Source organism: Propithecus coquereli, unplaced genomic scaffold, assembly GCF_000956105.1.
Source record: "Propithecus coquereli isolate 6110/MARCELLA unplaced genomic scaffold, Pcoq_1.0 Scaffold175, whole genome shotgun sequence".
NCBI classification, from domain to species: domain Eukaryota; kingdom Metazoa; phylum Chordata; class Mammalia; order Primates; family Indriidae; genus Propithecus; species Propithecus coquereli.
In genome coordinates this window covers 3,695,498-3,714,630 of record NW_012142190.1, presented here as the reverse complement: position 1 = coordinate 3,714,630, position 19,133 = coordinate 3,695,498, and the positions used below count along the sequence as shown (strand labels likewise).

The window sequence follows — 19,133 nt, the reverse complement described above, 5'->3', positions numbered from 1 at the left end:
TGTGTGTTTCCCGCTGCGCTGCCCGGGAGCACGGATGTCGGCACTGCGCCTAGCGCAAGCCCGCGCGGCACCGGCCGCTTCCCCGCGGCCGTGCCCGGCCTAGTGCCAGCCGGCCGAGGCAGCCTTCGCCGCCCCCAGCCCCGGGTCGGGGAGGCCCGCAGGGACTCTTCTTCGGGAAAACCCTGTGGCAACTGCAGAGAAAACCGCCGGGCCGCCCGCTAGCGCGCAGGCAGCCGCCACAGTGCGTCAACAGGCGTTTTAACTGGAGCGCACAGACCAGGGGCTCGGGGCTGGGGGCCCGGCGGCAGTGGCCGTGGCCCGGGGCTTGCGGCCGCTCTGAAAGTCTGGCGGATTCGGGCAGCCTGCGTTTGCTTTGGCAGCTGCGAAGGCGCACAGGTGCACGGGGAGGGGGGCTGGCGGCGCCACCGCAGACCGTCATTGACAGAGCCTCGCCATGGGCGCCCAAATTCGTTCCTTGCGAATTGCGTAAGCGGCCCCCGCACCGCGTACCAAGCCAGCGGGAATTACGCGGGCTGGTTGCCTGCTGCCACCTTGCTAGGCCCACCGCTCCAGCCTGAACTCCCACCGCTCCCGCCTTGCACTTGAGGTTCCAGCAACGGTGAACTGTTTCCCTCCTGTAAACCAAGCTGTTTCTCTCCTTGCCGTGGCCGACGCCGGCCCGCCTGCCCGGCTTGCCCTCCCGCCTCGCTTTGCCCGACTGAGTCTACTAGGCTTTTAAGCCTGGGCAACTACCCCTCCCCTCCAGGAGATGCTCCTCTTCTGGACTCCTTGGCTTCCTGTTTGCACCTCTGACTGCGCTTAGTTTCGCACATGGTTCTGCTTCTCCTTATCGTTTTGTAAATTTCTTGACCGTAGGGGCCTTTTCTCCTGCCGAGCACATTGTCTGGCACGCAGTGGCTGTTCAGTAGAGGAAGTGGTCCCTTGCCTTCAAGAGCTTTCCGTCTCCTTGGAGAGCTGAGGCTAGCCATAGGACTTGGGAACTGCTGAGGAATCAAGGTGGCGTGCAGTCACGTGTGGATTTCGATGGTACCCAGATAGTGTCCTTAGGAGGAGGGGCTGAGTCCTTTGGGTGTCAGGGAACTGTGACAGCCCTGGTGAGGTGCTGCCAGTTTCAGTTGGGATTCCTGCTTGATTTGTGGAGTAGGAGCCTTTGGCCAAAGAATATTGCTACATTTCCACGGATTACAGAGCTGGAGGGCCATGGGTGCCCTTTCCTAAGCCACAGACACGTTTCAATAATCCCTCTCTGGCTCACTGGGGAGGTGGGGGACAGCGGTAGATGGGGAGCCTTGGACTCAGCAGAACGTGGTTATTCTGGGATACGGTAATGGTGGGTACATCTGTTACCAACCAAGTGTTTTCTGAACGTCAAATCCTGTTTAATTTCACTTTTGCTTTGCGATTGATCTGTGGCCTATCACACACTGAGTGTCAAAGAAGGAAGTAAACATCTTTGGCTAGATTTTGTTTCTGACTGTATTTGGAAGGGAAGTAATATGACGGGGAGAAGACGTGTCACTTGGAACATCAGGGGTTTGGACTCACATTCCTCATCTGTAAAGCCAGGGGGTTGTCTGGGTGGTCTTTAAGGTCCCTTCTGGCTCTAACATTCTATGCTTTTAGGACTTTAATTCCTGCCTGACATTTGGCTAAGCAGAAGACACCGGATGAGAGACCAGCTTATTACAGGACATCTCTAGGGACGACTGGAGTGAGCACTGTCCTGGGAGTCTGAAGATTGTGCCTTAGATCTACCTCATCACTAACTAGCTGGTGACTTTGCGCAATCACCTAGCTTCTCTGGGCTTTATGTTCCTTATGTGTGTCTACTAAGAGGAGATTAGAGGGTTTATTGAAGATCCTTCTGTCTCTTAATTTCCACTTGTCAGACTTAAAAATAGTTTGCTAATAGCAGCTAGGCAAAGAGCTCCGACCTTGGTGTCAATTTATAGCTCCATGTCCAAGCTCGTCCCCTCACCAGTTTTGCTCTTCACTCAACCTGTCTGTGCCTCGGTTTCCTCTCCTGTTAAATGGGAATGTCTGCTCTGTCTGCCTCAGAGGGTTGTGAAGATTCAATGTGTGGGAGAGGACTTTTAAACTTTAAAGTGCTATATACATTTGAAGAGGTATTAGTTACTGCTTAAGTTGTTGATGAGCTGAGATGATCTTCAGTGTTACTGGGGAGAAGCCTGGCTCTGCGGTGAAGAAGGCAGCTGACTTTGAGTTCTGTTTACGCTGGGCGCTGGCGGTTCTGGGAGCAGAGGAGCCTTGGCATGCTTTGGGGTGGGCTATGCGTTTGTATACGTCTGGGAAGTCAGCAAGGAGAGGGCCACAGCTCAGCAGGCGGGGCCCGCAGTGAGGACGGAATGGTGGGAAGTCTCAGGTGTGGCCCTCAGGAGCTGCCTTTCCCCACTTTTTTGTGGGGCGGGGTGGGGGAGTAGAGAATGGCAAATTGTTTAAAAATACACGTGTATAGAAAACAGTAAAACTGTAAGGTTATTTGTGTATTGTTGGATTCTGGGAAGTTCACGTTTTCTCTATTATATGTATTTTCCAAATTTTCTATAATGAACATGTATTTCTTAAATCAGAATAATAAAAAATTTCTTCTTTAAAAATTGGAGGAAATCGCTTTTTACAAATGTGGATTCACCGTTTTCTGCCTAACCTTTACTTCTCATTTGATTAAAGAACTAATAAAACTTTTTTTGAAATTAGGATATGTCTTGTCTTCCAAATCAATGTTAGATTTCTATACTTTTCACCTATATATGTTTTTCATAGTTTGAAGTGGCTAGAATGTGGAAAACACCTATTTAAATTCTTTGACTTCATTAAAAAGAAGTTGGAATCTTACCCGGTTTAAAAATTTGAAGCACATCAGAGTATAAAAAATTAGCGTGCCCCCTAAATCTGTTTTATCACCTGTATTTCATTTAAAAAACATTTTAAAAATAGGTTCTTACCATTGACGTGTAAGATCTACATCCAGGAATCCATTCTGAGGGAATAGTTGGACAAGTGCACAAAGACAGGAATGTTCACAGTTTTTTGTATGACAGAAAAAACGTGAGCAACTTAATTATACAAAAGTAGAGGTTTGGCTTATAAGTCATGCAGTCATTAATGGGAACGTAGATACTTGACATGCAGATATATTCAGCCCCCATTAAGTTAAAAAGCCTGTTACAAAGATACACACACACATCCCATTGTCTGTTCACAGAAAGGGGTCTACATATATTCTAAGAAAAATATATGAAAAGATAGATATCTATTGATAGTTGTTGACTTTACATAGTGGGATTATGAATTTTCCCCTCTGATTTATTTTCTAATTTTTCTACAAAAAATACGTATTGTTCACTTTTTAAAGGTGACTATAAAGGCACTATTAAGTAAAATGTTTTGTTAAATGGCTTGGCTAGAAAGACCCAGTTTGTGTGACAAAGCTTTTATTACATAACTAACTAAATGTCATTTTATGTATGAAAGTCTTTCTGGGGTTAATTCTCAGTTGGACATATACTATGAAACTCTTATCCATGGATTGTTAGTGACTTATTAATTTTGATTAATTGTATTAACTAGCATATGAACTAGCATAGGCCACTTAGATCTTTTAACACCTCAGGTTCTTTTTCATTAAAATGGATCTAATATTCCATTAATAAGTTTATTGGTAGGATTTCAGCTGCTATGGTAGACAGGAACCTCAGACTATGTATGTGAAGTACTGTGGAATGCGCCTTCTACATAAATACCAACTGTTGTTAATTATTAGTCACTAATCAACAATAACGATGGTAACTGGGTACGTACGAGATTGCTGACTTGCTTGGTGAGGCAGATACCAAATAAGGCTAAGACAAGGCTCCTCCACAAGATGACGCGTGGAAAGCAATAATCCGCGCACTGCCGTGGGTAAGTAAGGGCTGGTGGGGGCAGCTGCTCACCTGCCGTTGGTGTTCAAGGCCAGGGGAGGCAGTGAGCAAAGTGCAGGCTCATTAGGGAGAGAGACTGTCCCCCACGTGGAGATGGTTCTTGAGGTGGCCGAGCGCAGAGGGAATAGCAACAGCCCTCACGTGGGAAGGAGCTGGGTGTTCTGGTTTTGACCGAAGTGGAGGCTTCGTCGCAGCGAGGGTACTGGCTGGGTACGCCTAGGCCAGAATGTTAAAAGCTGAACAAAGGAGCAGAGAGCTGTTATCAGAAGAAATAAGATTCCAATCCCAAGACCCTTTCACTCTCTGCAGATGAGCCAGAACTCTCCACAGCTGAACTGACAAACTCACGTGGATCCGCACCTGTCCTTTCCTCCTACCTCAAGCATCTGTGGACGAACCTCTGTGCTTTCCACTGTGTGTGTGTGTTTGTTAAGATGTTTGGCAATTTTAACCATTTTTAAGTGTACACTTCAGTGGCATTAATTACATTCACGATGTTGTGCAACCGTCACCACTACTTCAAAAATTTTTTATTACCCCAAACGGAAACTCTGTGCCCATTAAGCGATAACTCCCATTCCTTCCTCCTCCTAGCCCCCGGTAAACTCCGAGCTACTTTCTGTCTTATGTATTTGCCTGCTCTACATGCCATCACGTAAGTGGATCATACAGCATTTGTCCTTTTGTATCTGGCTCATTTCACTTTAGCTTAATGTTTTCAAGGTTCATCCATGTTGTAGCACGTGACAGAATTTCATCATTTTTGTGGCTGAATGGAATATCCCATTGTATGGGTATGCCACTAAAACGTCCTTTTAAAATGAAATGAAGTGGCAATAGTAGAGTGTAGCCTTTCTTTTTTTTAAAAGTGGCCTTATTTGAAAAATTAAAAGTTGTCAACCTTATGTCATTTCCTCAGAATGTTTTTGAATCTTTACATATCAATCAAAGCAAAGTCTGGGGACCATGCTCCAGTACATGTTGCATCATTCGTAATGTTCTGGTTTCTTTTGGCACCATTACAAATAGTTTGTAACATGGATTCAGTTAGGCTCAAAGGATGCTTTCTGACAGCTGTCTTTCCTCCTTACTCATATCTCTGGATAACATGGAATTTTCCTTCAAGAGAAATACCTTTTTGTTATTTCTTGGTACTAGAGCCTTCCGAGGAAGTGAAAGGATGCTTTCCTAATGGGATGCAATGGTAAGACAGATGAGAAGGGTGTACTTTATAGCCAAATAAACAGTGGGATGTGGTAATCAGTGAGAACAGGGCGCTGGTTAGGTTGCTCAGTAGTGAGTAGTCAGACCCCAAAGCATACTCTGCTCCGCAGTGCTCCTGGCAAGCAGGCCTGAACCTTGGTGTTTTTATTTATGGGGCCAGGACTTTTATTAACAAAAGCAGGATTAGAGTAGAAAATTTGCAGTATTCCAACTCTGTGACTATCACAATAGAGAATCAGATGGGTGACATCTTTTAGTCACTTAGGTCTACCTAGAAAATGACTCCTAGCTTTTCATATTTTTCATGATTTTCCTGAGGTGGGTCCTAAATCTCTCTCCACTGCTGAGAGGCCTTGCAACCTCTTTCTGGAGGTTGGGATGAATGAAGCCCGGAAATGCTATATATATTTAACGAAGAGTGAGAATATACAGTATGTGTAATCACTTACTGGAAAGGTTGTGTGAGAAAAGGTTGCCCAACTATACAGGAGATTCACCCTCCCTGTATTTCCGGAACAATGGAAGAAGACCCTGCTGAACTGGGGCAATCGAATATTGCAGGGGTGGGTTATGATTTGAGGGGAGGTAGAAATGGATGGAAAGGTGAAAGGGGAAGAATACTTTCATGGGCAAAAGCTCAGGAGATGTGTAGAAATTCCCTTAGAGTTCATCTAGTCCAAGCCCAAGACACTAAGCTCTGAGAAGTTAAACATCTTGATCAAGGTCAGGGATGAATTCTCCTTATTTCCAGTCCAGAGCTTTTTCTTCAAGCCCAAAGGAAGAGGGTAGGGGGAGTTACCTGGTCAAAGAGTCATGAGGTTGGTTCTGATCTGTTGTGTAATGAAAAACACTTAAAGGCCCTAGGAAGGGGGCTACGTTAACCTGGACTTCAGCTGTCAGGGTAAGGAAGCTACATTTTATCGTTCTTTGTCAATATTAATGATATGTTTTTCCTAATATAAAAAATATTACTAGGAAATTTATTATGTGGTCCATTGGGGGCAATGGGAAGAGATTCAGATTTTTAAATAAGTATTCATATTTATCCTGATTATGATGAGTTGGAGAGAGATGTTTGGGGTCAACTCCCAACTGCCAAGGGTGTCTAAAGTCTCTTCCTCTTCTGCTCACCTGGGAGGTTATCTCTAACTTAGCATAATGCCTTAGTTCTTTCTTGGCATTTCAGTGAGCCCTTCTTTGTATAATGGCACCTGTCTAGGGCCATTCAGACTAGATGCACCCAAAAGGAAATTATTTTTTATTGCTTCAAGTTAAATAAAGATATATAGGCTCTCTGGGATTGAGGAAGTAGTATAATAAAGAAAAATGAGTCTAATTTCTAATTGTTCCTTCATAAGGCGCTCTGTCGGATCATGTGTATGGCTTGGGGAGAAGGCTATCTGTCTTTTATCAAGGTAAGAGTCTGGGAAAGGGGAAGGGAGAAATGGAGAAAGAAAAACAAGCACGCGCTTACTGAGTGCTGACTGTGCCTGGCCCTTTATAGACACTGGCTTACTGGATCTTCACAATGATCCTAGGACGTCATTTTTATTTTATAGGTGAGGACATTAGGATTGGAGAATCACATATTTGATTCTGAGACCCAGGAGATTTCCTAATAAGCAGAGTGGTCTTAAATTACCAGGGATGTCGTGGAGAAACACACCTCCGTCTCTTTCAGTCAGTAAGGAGTCCTGCTGAAGTGTGATCGAACAGCTAGGGCCTTTCAGCGTTCTCTTCCCACACGTTTTAAGGGTACGTTGAAGGAGAGGGTCTGCGAGGGGCTCTCTCTCCACCTGCAGTGGCGCCTCTCACCATTCTTTGCCCTGAACCTTGGCTTGCTTTTCTTCTTGGCATTGGCACCACCTGACTTACACTTATTTATTTACTATTGGTTTCTTTTACTAGAACATAAGCTTCGTGAGATATGACGTAAGTTCCATGAGATCAGGAGCTTTATTCTGTCCAGCTCCTAAAAGAAGGCCTGGCACATGATAGGCATCCACTGATCAGTTGACGAACGGGTTTGGTAATGAAAGGCAGTGTGACAAGCCTCCTGAGAGGTGGAAGCTTAGATGTCAGCATGCCCTTGAGTAAAGAACAAGACCAAAGAGGAGATTATCCACATAAAGAGGAACGTAGAAGAATGAATGGGATGTGGAGAACAGATGAGAAAAAAGTGGAGAAAAAGAAGGAATGGAGCCACTCATTCCATAGTTCTCTCCAATTCAGTGCACAAGATGACGATTCCTATTTTTTACATGTGAAAATGTTTGATGTGTCAGCTCCTTTACCTAACAGTTATACTAATAAGGAATTTAAAATTTAGGATCAAAGATGCAGCTGCTCTCCCATTTAAGCAGCAGTCAAGAGAGTGCCCAAAGTGAGAGTTTTCCTGTATGGCTGTAGGCTCTTCTGTTATCTGTACCTAATCTACAACATTTTTGGAAAAGATAGCTAAAGCAAGTTAGTACTGAGGTGGGTGCGCCTGGTTCCCTCATCCGAGCATGATGAATTGGCCAACAGATCACAAACACGGGCGAAACCTGCGCTGTTGCCAGCGTCGACAGAAGGGCGCTGTTCACGCGCAAGGCACTGAAAGGGATTTCTGCGCCATGGAGCCAGAGGGGCCGCGCCGACAAATGAGCGTGAGGGCCATCTGGGAGTCTGGCTTTGGATCTTAGCAACACCACCTACTTTGGTGGCACGTGAGGGGTAAAGGCACGAGAGAGTAGGACAGATCGGGAACTCTTCACTGGCGTCCCCTTAGCCACTGTGGCTTGTGACCCTCGTGAGGCTGGCAGGGATTGGGATCTGACTCTCCAAGGGCAGGGCTCGGCCCTGGCGAGGTGGTTGGCAGCACCACCAAGGTCAGGCCACACCAGGCCTCCGCGGAGACTGCCCACGTCATCTATAGCCTTGGCTCCCTCCCTCGTCTCAGGCTGCTGGGCCATGGAACCTGTTTTCTACCTCCCAGTTTAAAGTCCTGGAGGAGAATTCCAGTAGCATCCAGAGGAAGTGCTGGGATCCAAGACGAATCCTTTCCCCCAGGCTCCTTTAGGGGGTCAGTTTCAGGTTTCGGTAAGATTCTTGCTGTACAAAGATGAATAAGTAGAAATTCTCTCCTATAAAAGAGTTTGCATAATTAGGGCAAGAGAGCATTACATGCAAGAGCCATTCATACATTCGGCAAATACTTATTGAGCGTCTCCCGTGCCTGGCATTCTTCTAGATGCTTAGAATAGAGCAGCGGACAAGAGAGAGAATCCCTGCCTTCATGGAACATACATTCTATCAGAGAAAAATATTTTCTGAAGGAAAGAAGGCCATTTTAGACAGCATCTGCTCTGTTCTCTAGAAAAACAAAGGATCGCACGGCTATTCCACTTGATGTCAGTATCCCCAGGAAATGTCCACAGACGCACAAGAGATAGGCATAATGAAGCCCACTGAAGCTTGTTCACGACAGGGAAAATTGCAAGCGACCTAAATGTCACTAGAGAAAAGGATAAATAAATGCGGTCTGTTTATTTTATGGTGCTCAAGCATAGCGGTTAATGTGGGGCTCTGGGGCCAGAAGCCCCGGCTTCCATCCAACTGTACCACTCGGTGATCTGGATTTCTTCATCTGTAACGTGGGGCTTAATGACAGTGCTTATTTCCCAGGTCTCTTCGAGCATCACATGAGAAATGGAAAGCCGTTAGAATAGTGCGTAGCACGCAATAAGCACTTAATGAATATTAGCTGTGTTTATTATTTTGCTGATAATGGAGTGCTATGTAGCAGTTAAAAGGAATGGACTAAGTCTATATGTCAACATGACTAGACCTAAAAAATGTATTGCTCCTTCATTTTTTAATTCAATAAATATTTATTGAGTGTCTACTATGTTCCAGGCAGTGTTCTAGGTACTTGGGAATCATCAGTGAACAAAACAAAGATCCTGCCCTTGTGGACCTTATGTGCCAGAGGTAGGGAAACGGATGTAAAATATAAGGATATTGTGTGTTATGTTAGGAGGTAATAAGTGCTGTGGACAAGGGGACGGTGAAGCCTAGTAAAGGTGTTTGGGTTGCCAGAGCTTAGGTGGGGGGTGGTTGAATTTTAAACCAACAAAACAAATGTGAGAAAATGTTAATGATTATGAGCTCCAGGTGGTGGGGATACAGGTGTTTGTTATATTATTTCCATTGTCTTTCTCTATATTTAAATTTTTTCTCAAAAATTCCTCTCTCTGACATGAAGGATAAAAGAAAATGATGAGGAGTCTGAAATAGGAAGGACGTAAAATAAATAAGGCTAAGAAGCAGAAAATTAAAAAGGAGCTAATTGAGATATATATTTTTAAAAGACTCTAGAGTAAATGTTGGGATTTTAAAGTCTGTTAGAGATAGAGTTAAGCAGAATCACCATGCAGAAAATCAAACAGTTATGTAGAAGACAAATGTGAAAATAAATATAACCAAATATAACCAGAATAAATATAGCCAAAGCAACGATTATAGATATAATAGAACATATTTTTGACTTGAAGACTCAGAAGTGATAAAAAATAAATTCATTCTTTGACATATCCTGGTAAGACTGTTGCAAAAGCTGTTAATTAACTACCCTTTCTTCCTTAGCAACCCTGTTTTGTTGGGCGTGGCAATGTGCCCACTATGGTTTTCAAGGCTCCCTTGCCTCTTCCTGCTGTGTGGAATATAGATGTGTAGGCTAGCGCTGCAGTGCTACCCTGCGCCCATCAGAAGGCGCCCTCAGTGGAAGCCACGTGCTAAGAAAGATGGTAGACTTTGGGGTCCATGTCAATCATGGAGTTGGGATACGAGCCCTGGATTCTACCTCTGGATTTTTTTATACATGAGATATAGATATCTTAATTTTATTTAAGCCACTGTTATCTGGGGTTTCTGCTCAATGCAGGTGAACCCACTTCTAACTGAAACCTGTATTTGAAAAAGATGTGGGAAAAAGATTGTAATCCAATAATTCTCATCCAGCCTAGTTGCTAATGTGTGAAGACAACAGAAAGGCTTTCTCAGATTCACAAGCGCTTACACAATATGTGACACCTCGTGCCTTGACTCTGTAGAGCCTGGGGTGAAATTCTGGCAGCACCACAGCCAAGCTAAGCCAGTTATTTAAGCTCTTGAAGCCCTAGTTTCTTTATTATACTTAATTATAAATATTATTATGTAAATATAAATTATTATAAAGGTTAAGGTGAGATAATATAGCCAATCTCTTTATTCAGTGCTTAGCACTCTTATAAAAAAAAGAAAATTTATTGCAACAATCAACTTTAGCCTATCATGAGAGGGATCAAAGACAAGAAAGGTATATCCTTTTATTTTATATTATTCAGAAATGTCTCTCTGACAAAAATTAGACAAGAAAATAATTTAAAAGTATAAATTTTATAAAGGAAGGATTGTCATCTACAAAATATAATCAAGAAAATAAGAAAATATTGGAACAGAAGATAATGAAGAACTTGCACATCAAGCTTAGTGGAACAAAACAGAAAGGCCAATAACAGCGCCCAGCTATATGTAGTCAGTTAGTATGTAATAAAAAGTATTTCAGAACAATGAGGAATGGATGAATTATTCAGTCAATGTTTTGGGATAAACAGGTTACTGTGTGGAAAGAAATCAAGTTAGATCCTTAACCAATGCCACAGACCAACATAAAATTTCAGGTGGATGGAAGAGGAAAACGTAATAGAACACAGATATGTTTACGTGATCCTGGGGTGGGAAAGACTGTTCTAGATGTACTATCAAAGGCATAAATTAAAAAATAAAAGATGAATACATGTGACTAGACAAAGCTTTTTAAAACTCAGACTTTTATGTGTTAGAGATTATTATAAACGAAATTAAAAAGCAATTACTGAATGCAGTTGAGAAACTGACTTTCAATTAGAAAGATAAACCTCCCAATAAGGCTTTATTAACCAAAGGACATGAAAATGCAGGTCACAAAAGAATATCTCTAAATGATCGACACACATAAGAAAAAATATTTAATCTTGCTAGTAATCAAAGATGCTGGGGACAAACTAAATGCCTAACCATACATAGAGCATTGGTTAGGTAAATTATGGTATATTCACATGAATAAATATAAGTATGCCATATCATTAGAAATGATGTCATAGAAGAATATTTCATGAGGTGGGAAGTAATTTGCTATGAAGAAAATTTGGTGAAAATTTGGTGTGCTGTACATTATGTCTCTGTTTTTATGTAACGAGATGCGCTAAAAAGAAATCATATATATCTATATCTCAATCCTGGAAAGAAGAGCAAAATGTTAATAATTATTTTTAGATGGAGGAATATAGGAACCTCCCCTCTTTTCTCCACTTTTTTGTTTCAAAATTTTCTGCAGTGAATATGTATTTCTTTGCTAATCAGAAAGGAAAAACAATATTCTTAAAGTTTGTGTAGACAGACACAGGAGCCAGCTTGAAGAGGTACCTACTGGCTAAATTTGGAACAATTTGAACATCATAAAGAATAACAATGGTAAGGATTTAAAAAGGAGGGATAGAAACCTCTTCTTTACAAGGCAATGCTACCTAGTAAATATAGAGGAAATTACAGAATAAGAAAACAAAAATTCTGTGACTCTCAGTGTAGTCATTGATTCAGGCAGTGATCAGAGAAATATATGTAAAGATCGTTGAGGGAATGGTCATTGGAGAACAGGATCTCTCCATGGCTCCCAGTTTCACCCCACACATTACTTAATATTACGAAGGAAGCAATGCACCTTTCCAATGGAGAGGTCTGGCTGACACCACCTTTTAGCCAAGCGATCACTTAGCATGATGGGACTAACTGTTGTTATGTGCAATCAGAAGTACACAAATATTACCTCTGTACTTTCCTTCCAAAAACTGTTTAATCTAGATTTAATCACAAAGAAACAATCAGACAAACCGAGAATATGGGGCATTCTCAAACAACTAGAGAAACAAAAAGGGCATGAGGACAGTTCTAGATTTAAGGACACCAATAGGATATAATAACCAAACGCAGTACTTGAAACCTATGAAAGATACTTTGAGGATCATCAGGGACATTTAAAAATTTAAATTTAAAAATTAACATTAGTATTATAAATTAGTGTTAATTTTTTAGATGTGATAATGGAATTGAGGGTATGCAAGAGATTGTTCGTATTCTTAAAAGATACTTGACAAAGAATTCAGAAGTAATGTGTCATGATGTATCAACTTATTTTCATATGGGTTCCTCAAAAATATATACGCGACAGACATAAATAAGGAGAAATGTGAGCATCTGGTGACTAGATGAAGGGTAAGCAGTGTTCACTATACTGTTTTTCAGTTCATTTCTCTAGGTTTGTACATTTTCTAATTAAAGGTTGTGGAAGGAAAGTTCAGCTAGAAATAAAAAAGGAGAGAGAAAACTATAGAATAAATGAGAGTTAAAGGACATGGCACCAAATACACTATGTGGATCTTGTTTGGCCTCTGATTCAAACAAACCAACTGTAGGAAAACATTTGTGAGACAACCAGAGAAATGTGAACACTGATGAGATATTCGGTGAAATGAAATAAGTAGATGAAACAAGATTGGCCATATGATAATTGGTTATGGGTACATGAGGATTGACGCTATCATTCTATTTACTTTTCCATGTTTGAAAATTTCCCTAATAAAAAGTTGGGGATCAAGTTAAAATAACATAGCAGTGTTGGACTTTCTCCATGAGTGAGTGAGTGACTGGCTGAATAGTTATATAAATATCTCTCTATGGTTATTATTAAATAAAGAATTACACAAAAGAATAAGTTGTGAAATGAAGATTAGTACCTGAGTTTCTCTCATAGTAGTGATTTTAAGTGAATTCGAGGGGGGAGTGGGGAAGGTGAAGGTTATGTGGAAGTAATTGTCTTTCTATTTTTTCCCTTTTCTTTTATTTTCATTCTCTCAATTTCCCTAATGCTTGAGGCTCCTGACCACCATAAAGAAAGATAGAGCTGGGGCATTTTCCACATCACTTCTGAAGCTGATGGAATGGTATTTATTGCTTCCACTTAAGTTTGAGACTCTCAAGATTGTCTATTTAATCAGTTCTTTACTTAGCTAGTAGAGTTTTTATTGTCCTGCATATTCAATGTGCTACTGTGGCTGCCAGTGCTAATTTAATGTTTAGGTGAAGATAAAACAAGTTTTTGAAGGAACGGTCATTCAGGAAGATCCTACAGACACCAAAAAAAAAAAAAATCCATTAGAGCCTTGAAAGTGGCAAACACTCTTATTTTTGCTGGTTAGTTAGAAGGCCAGTAGAACCCACAGTCAGATATGTGTTAGGAAATGATGAGAAGGTGGTCTCCCCCATCGTGGTCCTGAACAATTTAACTTTTACTCGGAGGTAAAATTTTGCAGTCAAAAAGGGCAGTAGTTATATGCTTTATTTTTGTTTTCTAGAAAGGAGCAGGATTCAAATAAAAGATGAATTAGACACTCATGCCTTAAAGTCTTTGAAGGAAACAGAGTATTAATGTCTAATCAGTGACATAAGCCATAAAGAGGAGAACAAGAGTAGATAAGGATATATATATATGAAAAGAAAACTTCAACTCTGAAAATATTTAAAAACCAAAACCAAACCTATAATAGCAGACTTCACAGAAAAACAAATGAAACCAGATTTCAAACGGATATCAAATCTGGGACCAAAAAGAAAAAACAAAATTGGAACCAGTTACCATAGTTGCTTAACTTAGTACACACAAGATAAGGGAAGTACATTATATACTATTATTTAACCTCTGAACATAACTTTCATTATTTAGACTAAATAATATTGATGAAAATAATTTTACAACTGTACAGTGTTCGCAAATATAAAATATATATACCTGAAAATGCACCTAGTGCTACCCTTCAATTTTTTTCCTCAGGTGTCTTTATAGTAATTGTTTGCATTGGAGGTTAAAGTTTGGATCTATGATTTGGACTTTTCAGTTTATCTTTAAACTCAAATAATCGACATTCATATGGAAACTACGAGTGTTTGTTTCATCAAATCCTCTTTATTCTTCTCTCTTCCTTTGTGCCACTTTCTGTATCTGCAGTAGAGTTAAAAGTGGCCCCATTTTCTGTGCTCCCCCTTCCATCAAGAAGCCAAAACTATTTTCCCACCCCTACAATGTGGGCCAGCAAAGTGGCTTCCTTTGCCCAACAATGTGGCGGAAGCCTAGCAAGCAGCTGCTTCTCTTAGCTCTTGAAATACTGCGTCTCGGAAGAGGCCTGGGTCGGGCTCCTTGAGGGTGCGAGGCCACGTGGATGGAGCGGGAGCCAGAGAGAGCGAAGCAGGCCTGCTCAGACTGCTCTGTCCCCACCCCGTGCAGTGCGGTGACACAGCTGCACGCGTGTGACCCCATGCCAGGCCCGCAGATCTGCCCACCCGAGCCCAGCCCAAACTGCTGACCTGCGCAGTAAGTTCACTGCGTCTTCTGGCACCTGAGGGTAACCATCACCTCCTGTCACTGGTGTCTTTTGCTCTCTCGCCGTAGGCATCCCGCATTTCTTTGATCTTTGCTCCTCTGATGTGGTTTCCATGATTTTCTGACCTTATATTTACCTGGTCACTCTTCTGTGAACATTCCAGCTTGCCAAGTTTCTCTCTAAATTATGTGGCACTCAGAATGGAAAAGGGTGTTTCAAAGACAATTTGCTTCTTTTAAATCTTAGTGTCTTTGTTCTCGTTTTTACCTAAAGTCCCTGGATCCTAACAAGCCCTCAAGCATTGGCTTCCTCCTTTTCTGACCTGCCAGGCTCTTTACCCTCTCCCCTAAGAGGCAACAGTTTTCTAATGCCTCAGGGTCCAAGTCAAATGTCATCTCCTTTACAGTGCCTTCCCTGGCAGCACTGGCCGTTCGAAGTTCTCTTGGTGCTTCCTCCGTGCAGCTGTGTGCTATGCTCGCTGGGGGGAGGGGGCTGGCTCCTTAGCTAGGCTGCGAATTCCTTGAAAGCAGCTACTTTTATTTTGTACCTTAACACTTCACGCTGCACTTGGCGCATGTTAAATGCTCAATAAATATCTAATGGGTTTGATGATTAACTAATATTCTTTGGGTATTGAAATATATTACCTTCTGGCCCACATTTTCCCACAAAGCTATCAAGAAAGACTGTCAGATTCCTGTTTTTTTTTTTTTGAGACAGAGCCTCACTCTGTTGCCCTGGCTAGAGCGTCTGGGCATCAGCCTAGCTCACAGCAACCTCAAACTCCTGGCCTTAAGCAATCCTTCTGCCTCAGCCTCCCGAATAGCTGGGACTACAGGCATGAGCCACCATGCGCGGCTAATTTTTTCTATGTATTTTTGGTTGTCCAGCTAATTTTTCTATTTTTAGTAGAGACGGGGTCTCGCTCTTGCTCAGGCTGGTCTCGAACTCCTGCACTCAAACGATTCTCCCGCCTTAGCCTCCCGGAGTGCTAGATTGCAGGCGTGAGCCACCATGCCCGGCCCAAATTTCTGTTTAAATCAAGATATGTCCAATGAATTTTCCTGTTTACCACTATAGTCCACCGAAGAAGAAAATGTATTATTTGTAATTACTTTTTCAGCTATCTATGCTGCCTTCTTTCTAAATGCTATCAAGCCTTCTGAAGAATTTGACAGCTATTTACTGTTCCTGGAATGTATATTTACTTATTTTAAAAAATTGAAGCATTTGCTTTATTTTTGTCTTTCATCTCTCTCTTATTTACTACAATACCGCAAAGATTACATTACATACACTCCAATGTATTTTATTATTACGGCATTATCAACAGTCTGGGTTGGTAAATTTGGTTCTACTGATATTATTAACAAAACAACAGTGCCTTACATTTGTAAAGCGTCTTACAGGATACACAGCGTTTTCCCATACCTTGCCTCATTTGAGTCTTACCAGGAGCTCAGTTCAATAGGTGGGATTATGTGTTTCACAGTTACGGAAACAGAAGCTTAGGGAGATGGGGTCACATAACTGGATGGTAGAGGACTGAACCCAAGTCTGCCCGAGCAACTTAGGTGCTCTCTCATCTGTGGCTCCAATGCTCGGTGCTTATTCTGTTCCTTCCTGATTAAAGATAATTCTCAATGAAGAACAACAACAAAAAAGAAGTTGAATAGCTTTGCTTTCGCTTTGCATTTTCTGCCCTTGTCACTCTCCAACCTTTTTTTCTCTAACTTTTAAATATCTTCTTTTTCTGAGCGTGGCCCATGTGACCATATTTTCTATTTGCTGGCTGCATTTGTTTTGAAGTTACAGTTACGCTGGTGAGTGCTGTGTAGGGAAAAAGGAAGGAAATATACGCTCTGTTCCGTGCTGTGCTGGCTGTTTTCCCACGTTATTAGATCTTCGTCGTCACCTCACAAGATGGGTGACGCTATGCTCGGTTGTTACAGTTGAGCAAAGGAGGCACAGAGGTGGCCCCAGCAGCTACTGTGCATAATGTCCACCTTCTGCCAAAATATAGTCCAAGTAAGGATTTCAAATGGAAACATCTTCTCTTTGAAGTTATTTTGTACAGAACTCAACACACTTTTCTGTTTTGTTTCATGTTTGCTTTAAAAGGGGAGTTTAAAAACTCCACGATGGCTTTTTTTCTGTGATATTTTCATGTTTAGACCCAGAGTGGTAGTGGTTTAGGAAGGTAAGGGGAGAGTTGGGTCTACTTCTTTCCTTATCCTGTTGTGCTTTTTTTTTCCATTTGGGTTAGGTAATTGTTAAAATATAAATATGTCACCTAATAGGATACACGCATACATCACCTTTATCCACATTTCAACTAGTTTCTCAGATGGGTCCTTTTAGAGAACGGAGCTCCAAGGAAATAGGACCCAGGCCAGGTAACAGTTTAGGGGCCAAGGGAAGAGCTGCAGCCTGGGGGCCTGGCACCCTCGCGCACGTCTCGGAGGGCACTGGTGCCTCTGAGAGGAATGGCATGGGGACCAGTGCCCAAGAGGGAAGACAGTCACCATGCCCCCAGCTTGAGTCAGTCCTGGTCGCTGCAGAAGTCAGTGGCAGTGACTAGCACCTCTTAGGTTCAAGGGTTGGCAACACACGGAGCTGCCTTTCAGCCCTCTCCTGCCTCCTGTCAGGGAGCGCTGCCTTCTAGACATAATAAGCATCTCTTTTAAAATTGAATTTCAACAGCTCAAAACCTGGTGGTCTCAGAATTATAAATTGCTAAATGCTAGAGATGGAAGGAAATTGTTTCTACTGGATTATGCATATAATAAAAAAAAAAATCTCTTTCATTTCTCCACTTTCCAGACAATTGCAACATGACTTTCCCAGAGCCCTGATTTTCAGCACGGATGATTTTTTCTTCAGGGAAGATGGTGCCTATGAATTCAATCCTGACTTCCTGGAGGAAGCTCATGAATGGAACCAAAAAAGAGGTGACAAATTCCTTTCCAAACTCCTGGGAAACCCTATTGTGTACATAGATTGTAGCTGCTGCAGAATGAGTAAGTTTTATGGAAGGAGCTTAACCAAAAGTTCTGCCATTTTTTCCCCCAAAACAGAATGCCAGACCATAACCTTCTTAGATTCCAGGAAAAAGAAAATTATTGATAATGGGTTCTGAAATAAGTGGCATTGAAGTTGTGTAATGAGGACATCCTGTAATAAAAATGACAAATATGGATGACATCAGCCTTCTCTCTGATTGTTGCATGTTGTTCACTGTTATGTAACATTGTGTTGCAGCAAGAAAAGCAATGAGGAATGGCATATCCCCCATTATTATTGATAATACCAACCTCCACGCCTGGGAAATGAAGCCCTATGCAGTCATGGTAGGAAGAAGTATCATTCTGAATTTTCAGTTATGGACGTTTTGTAAGAAAACTGAATCATTGTTCTTTCCCCCTCTCTGATCTTCCATGATTTCATATTTACTAACAGTAGTTCTCCCAGGGAGCAGGTGAAGAGGTTTTATTTTAGTGTTTCTCTGCTGTACAATGGCTGAAATTTGCTGAGATGCTAATCTCACCTCAGGGTAGAATTTTTAAAATAGTCCTTGATCTGAATTCTTGATAGTTTTTATGTCTTAATTATTTTCCTAAGGGGAGGCATACAGAGGAGCACCCACGAAATGTACAGAGAGATGTTGGACTAGATGACATTACTAGTAGAGTGACAGGCTGTGCCAGGACAGCTCTACCTTTGGCGAGCGGGGATTTCAGGCTTGTGCACTGTTGCTGCCTGTTAGTTCCAGGGCAACAGAATTTTTTAGTTTAAAAACAGATTTAGGATTAACACTGTAAACCTACTGAGACAGTAGAATACAAATATAAACACACATAACTCAGCTCTCCATTGTCAGAATAAGATGAATATGACAATGTACACATTAGTCTCTAATTTTGAAGTCTATCTGATCTTTTTTCAGACATATTTCATCTCTTGTGATAATGTTTTCATTCCCTATTGGGTATAGAAAGGAGAAGAGATCCAGAACCATACGGTGAGGGCAGGACACAGACACTGAGTGTCACACTGAATCCCCGCCTGGTTAATTGTGAAGTGACTATCTCCCAAGCTGGGCTCATGTTTTTAGGTTTCTTTTTACCTTTTGGGAAAAACAGCACACCTACAGGTGTGCTTTTCTCTAATGATGAGGTTGTGGGACTTTGGTAAATGTAGGAAAGAATGAGCAACAATTTTGTGGTTACTTCATTCAGTTCATGTCGAGAGTCTGCTTTGACAAGAAATTAACAGGGATGTGAATAGTTGAGTGAATTAAGGCACAACTCAAAACCAAGAGTTAGGGATTAACTGGGAGTAGCTTAAGAGAAGTCATTTTACTTTTTTTTTTTTTTTTTTGAGAAGGAAAAAGTGTTTATTAATTTGCCGGCAGATGAGGAGGTTGGCAGACTCCCCTCTCAAAGTACCA

At 41.8% G+C, this 19,133-nt stretch overlaps 1 protein-coding gene across 2 annotated transcripts in view; it reads left to right on the top strand.

Annotated features, from left to right (window-relative positions):
- Positions 1–19,133, top strand: part of N4BP2L1 (NEDD4 binding protein 2-like 1) — a 24,361-nt gene that overhangs the window by 468 nt on the left and 4,760 nt on the right. For both annotated transcript variants that reach the window (XM_012642149.1, XM_012642148.1), the window contains exons 2-3: positions 17,507–17,634; positions 17,945–18,033. In XM_012642149.1, coding sequence (XP_012497603.1) covers positions 17,507–17,634; positions 17,945–18,033 — 217 coding nt within the window. The remainder of the gene's footprint in view (positions 1–17,506; positions 17,635–17,944; positions 18,034–19,133) is intronic.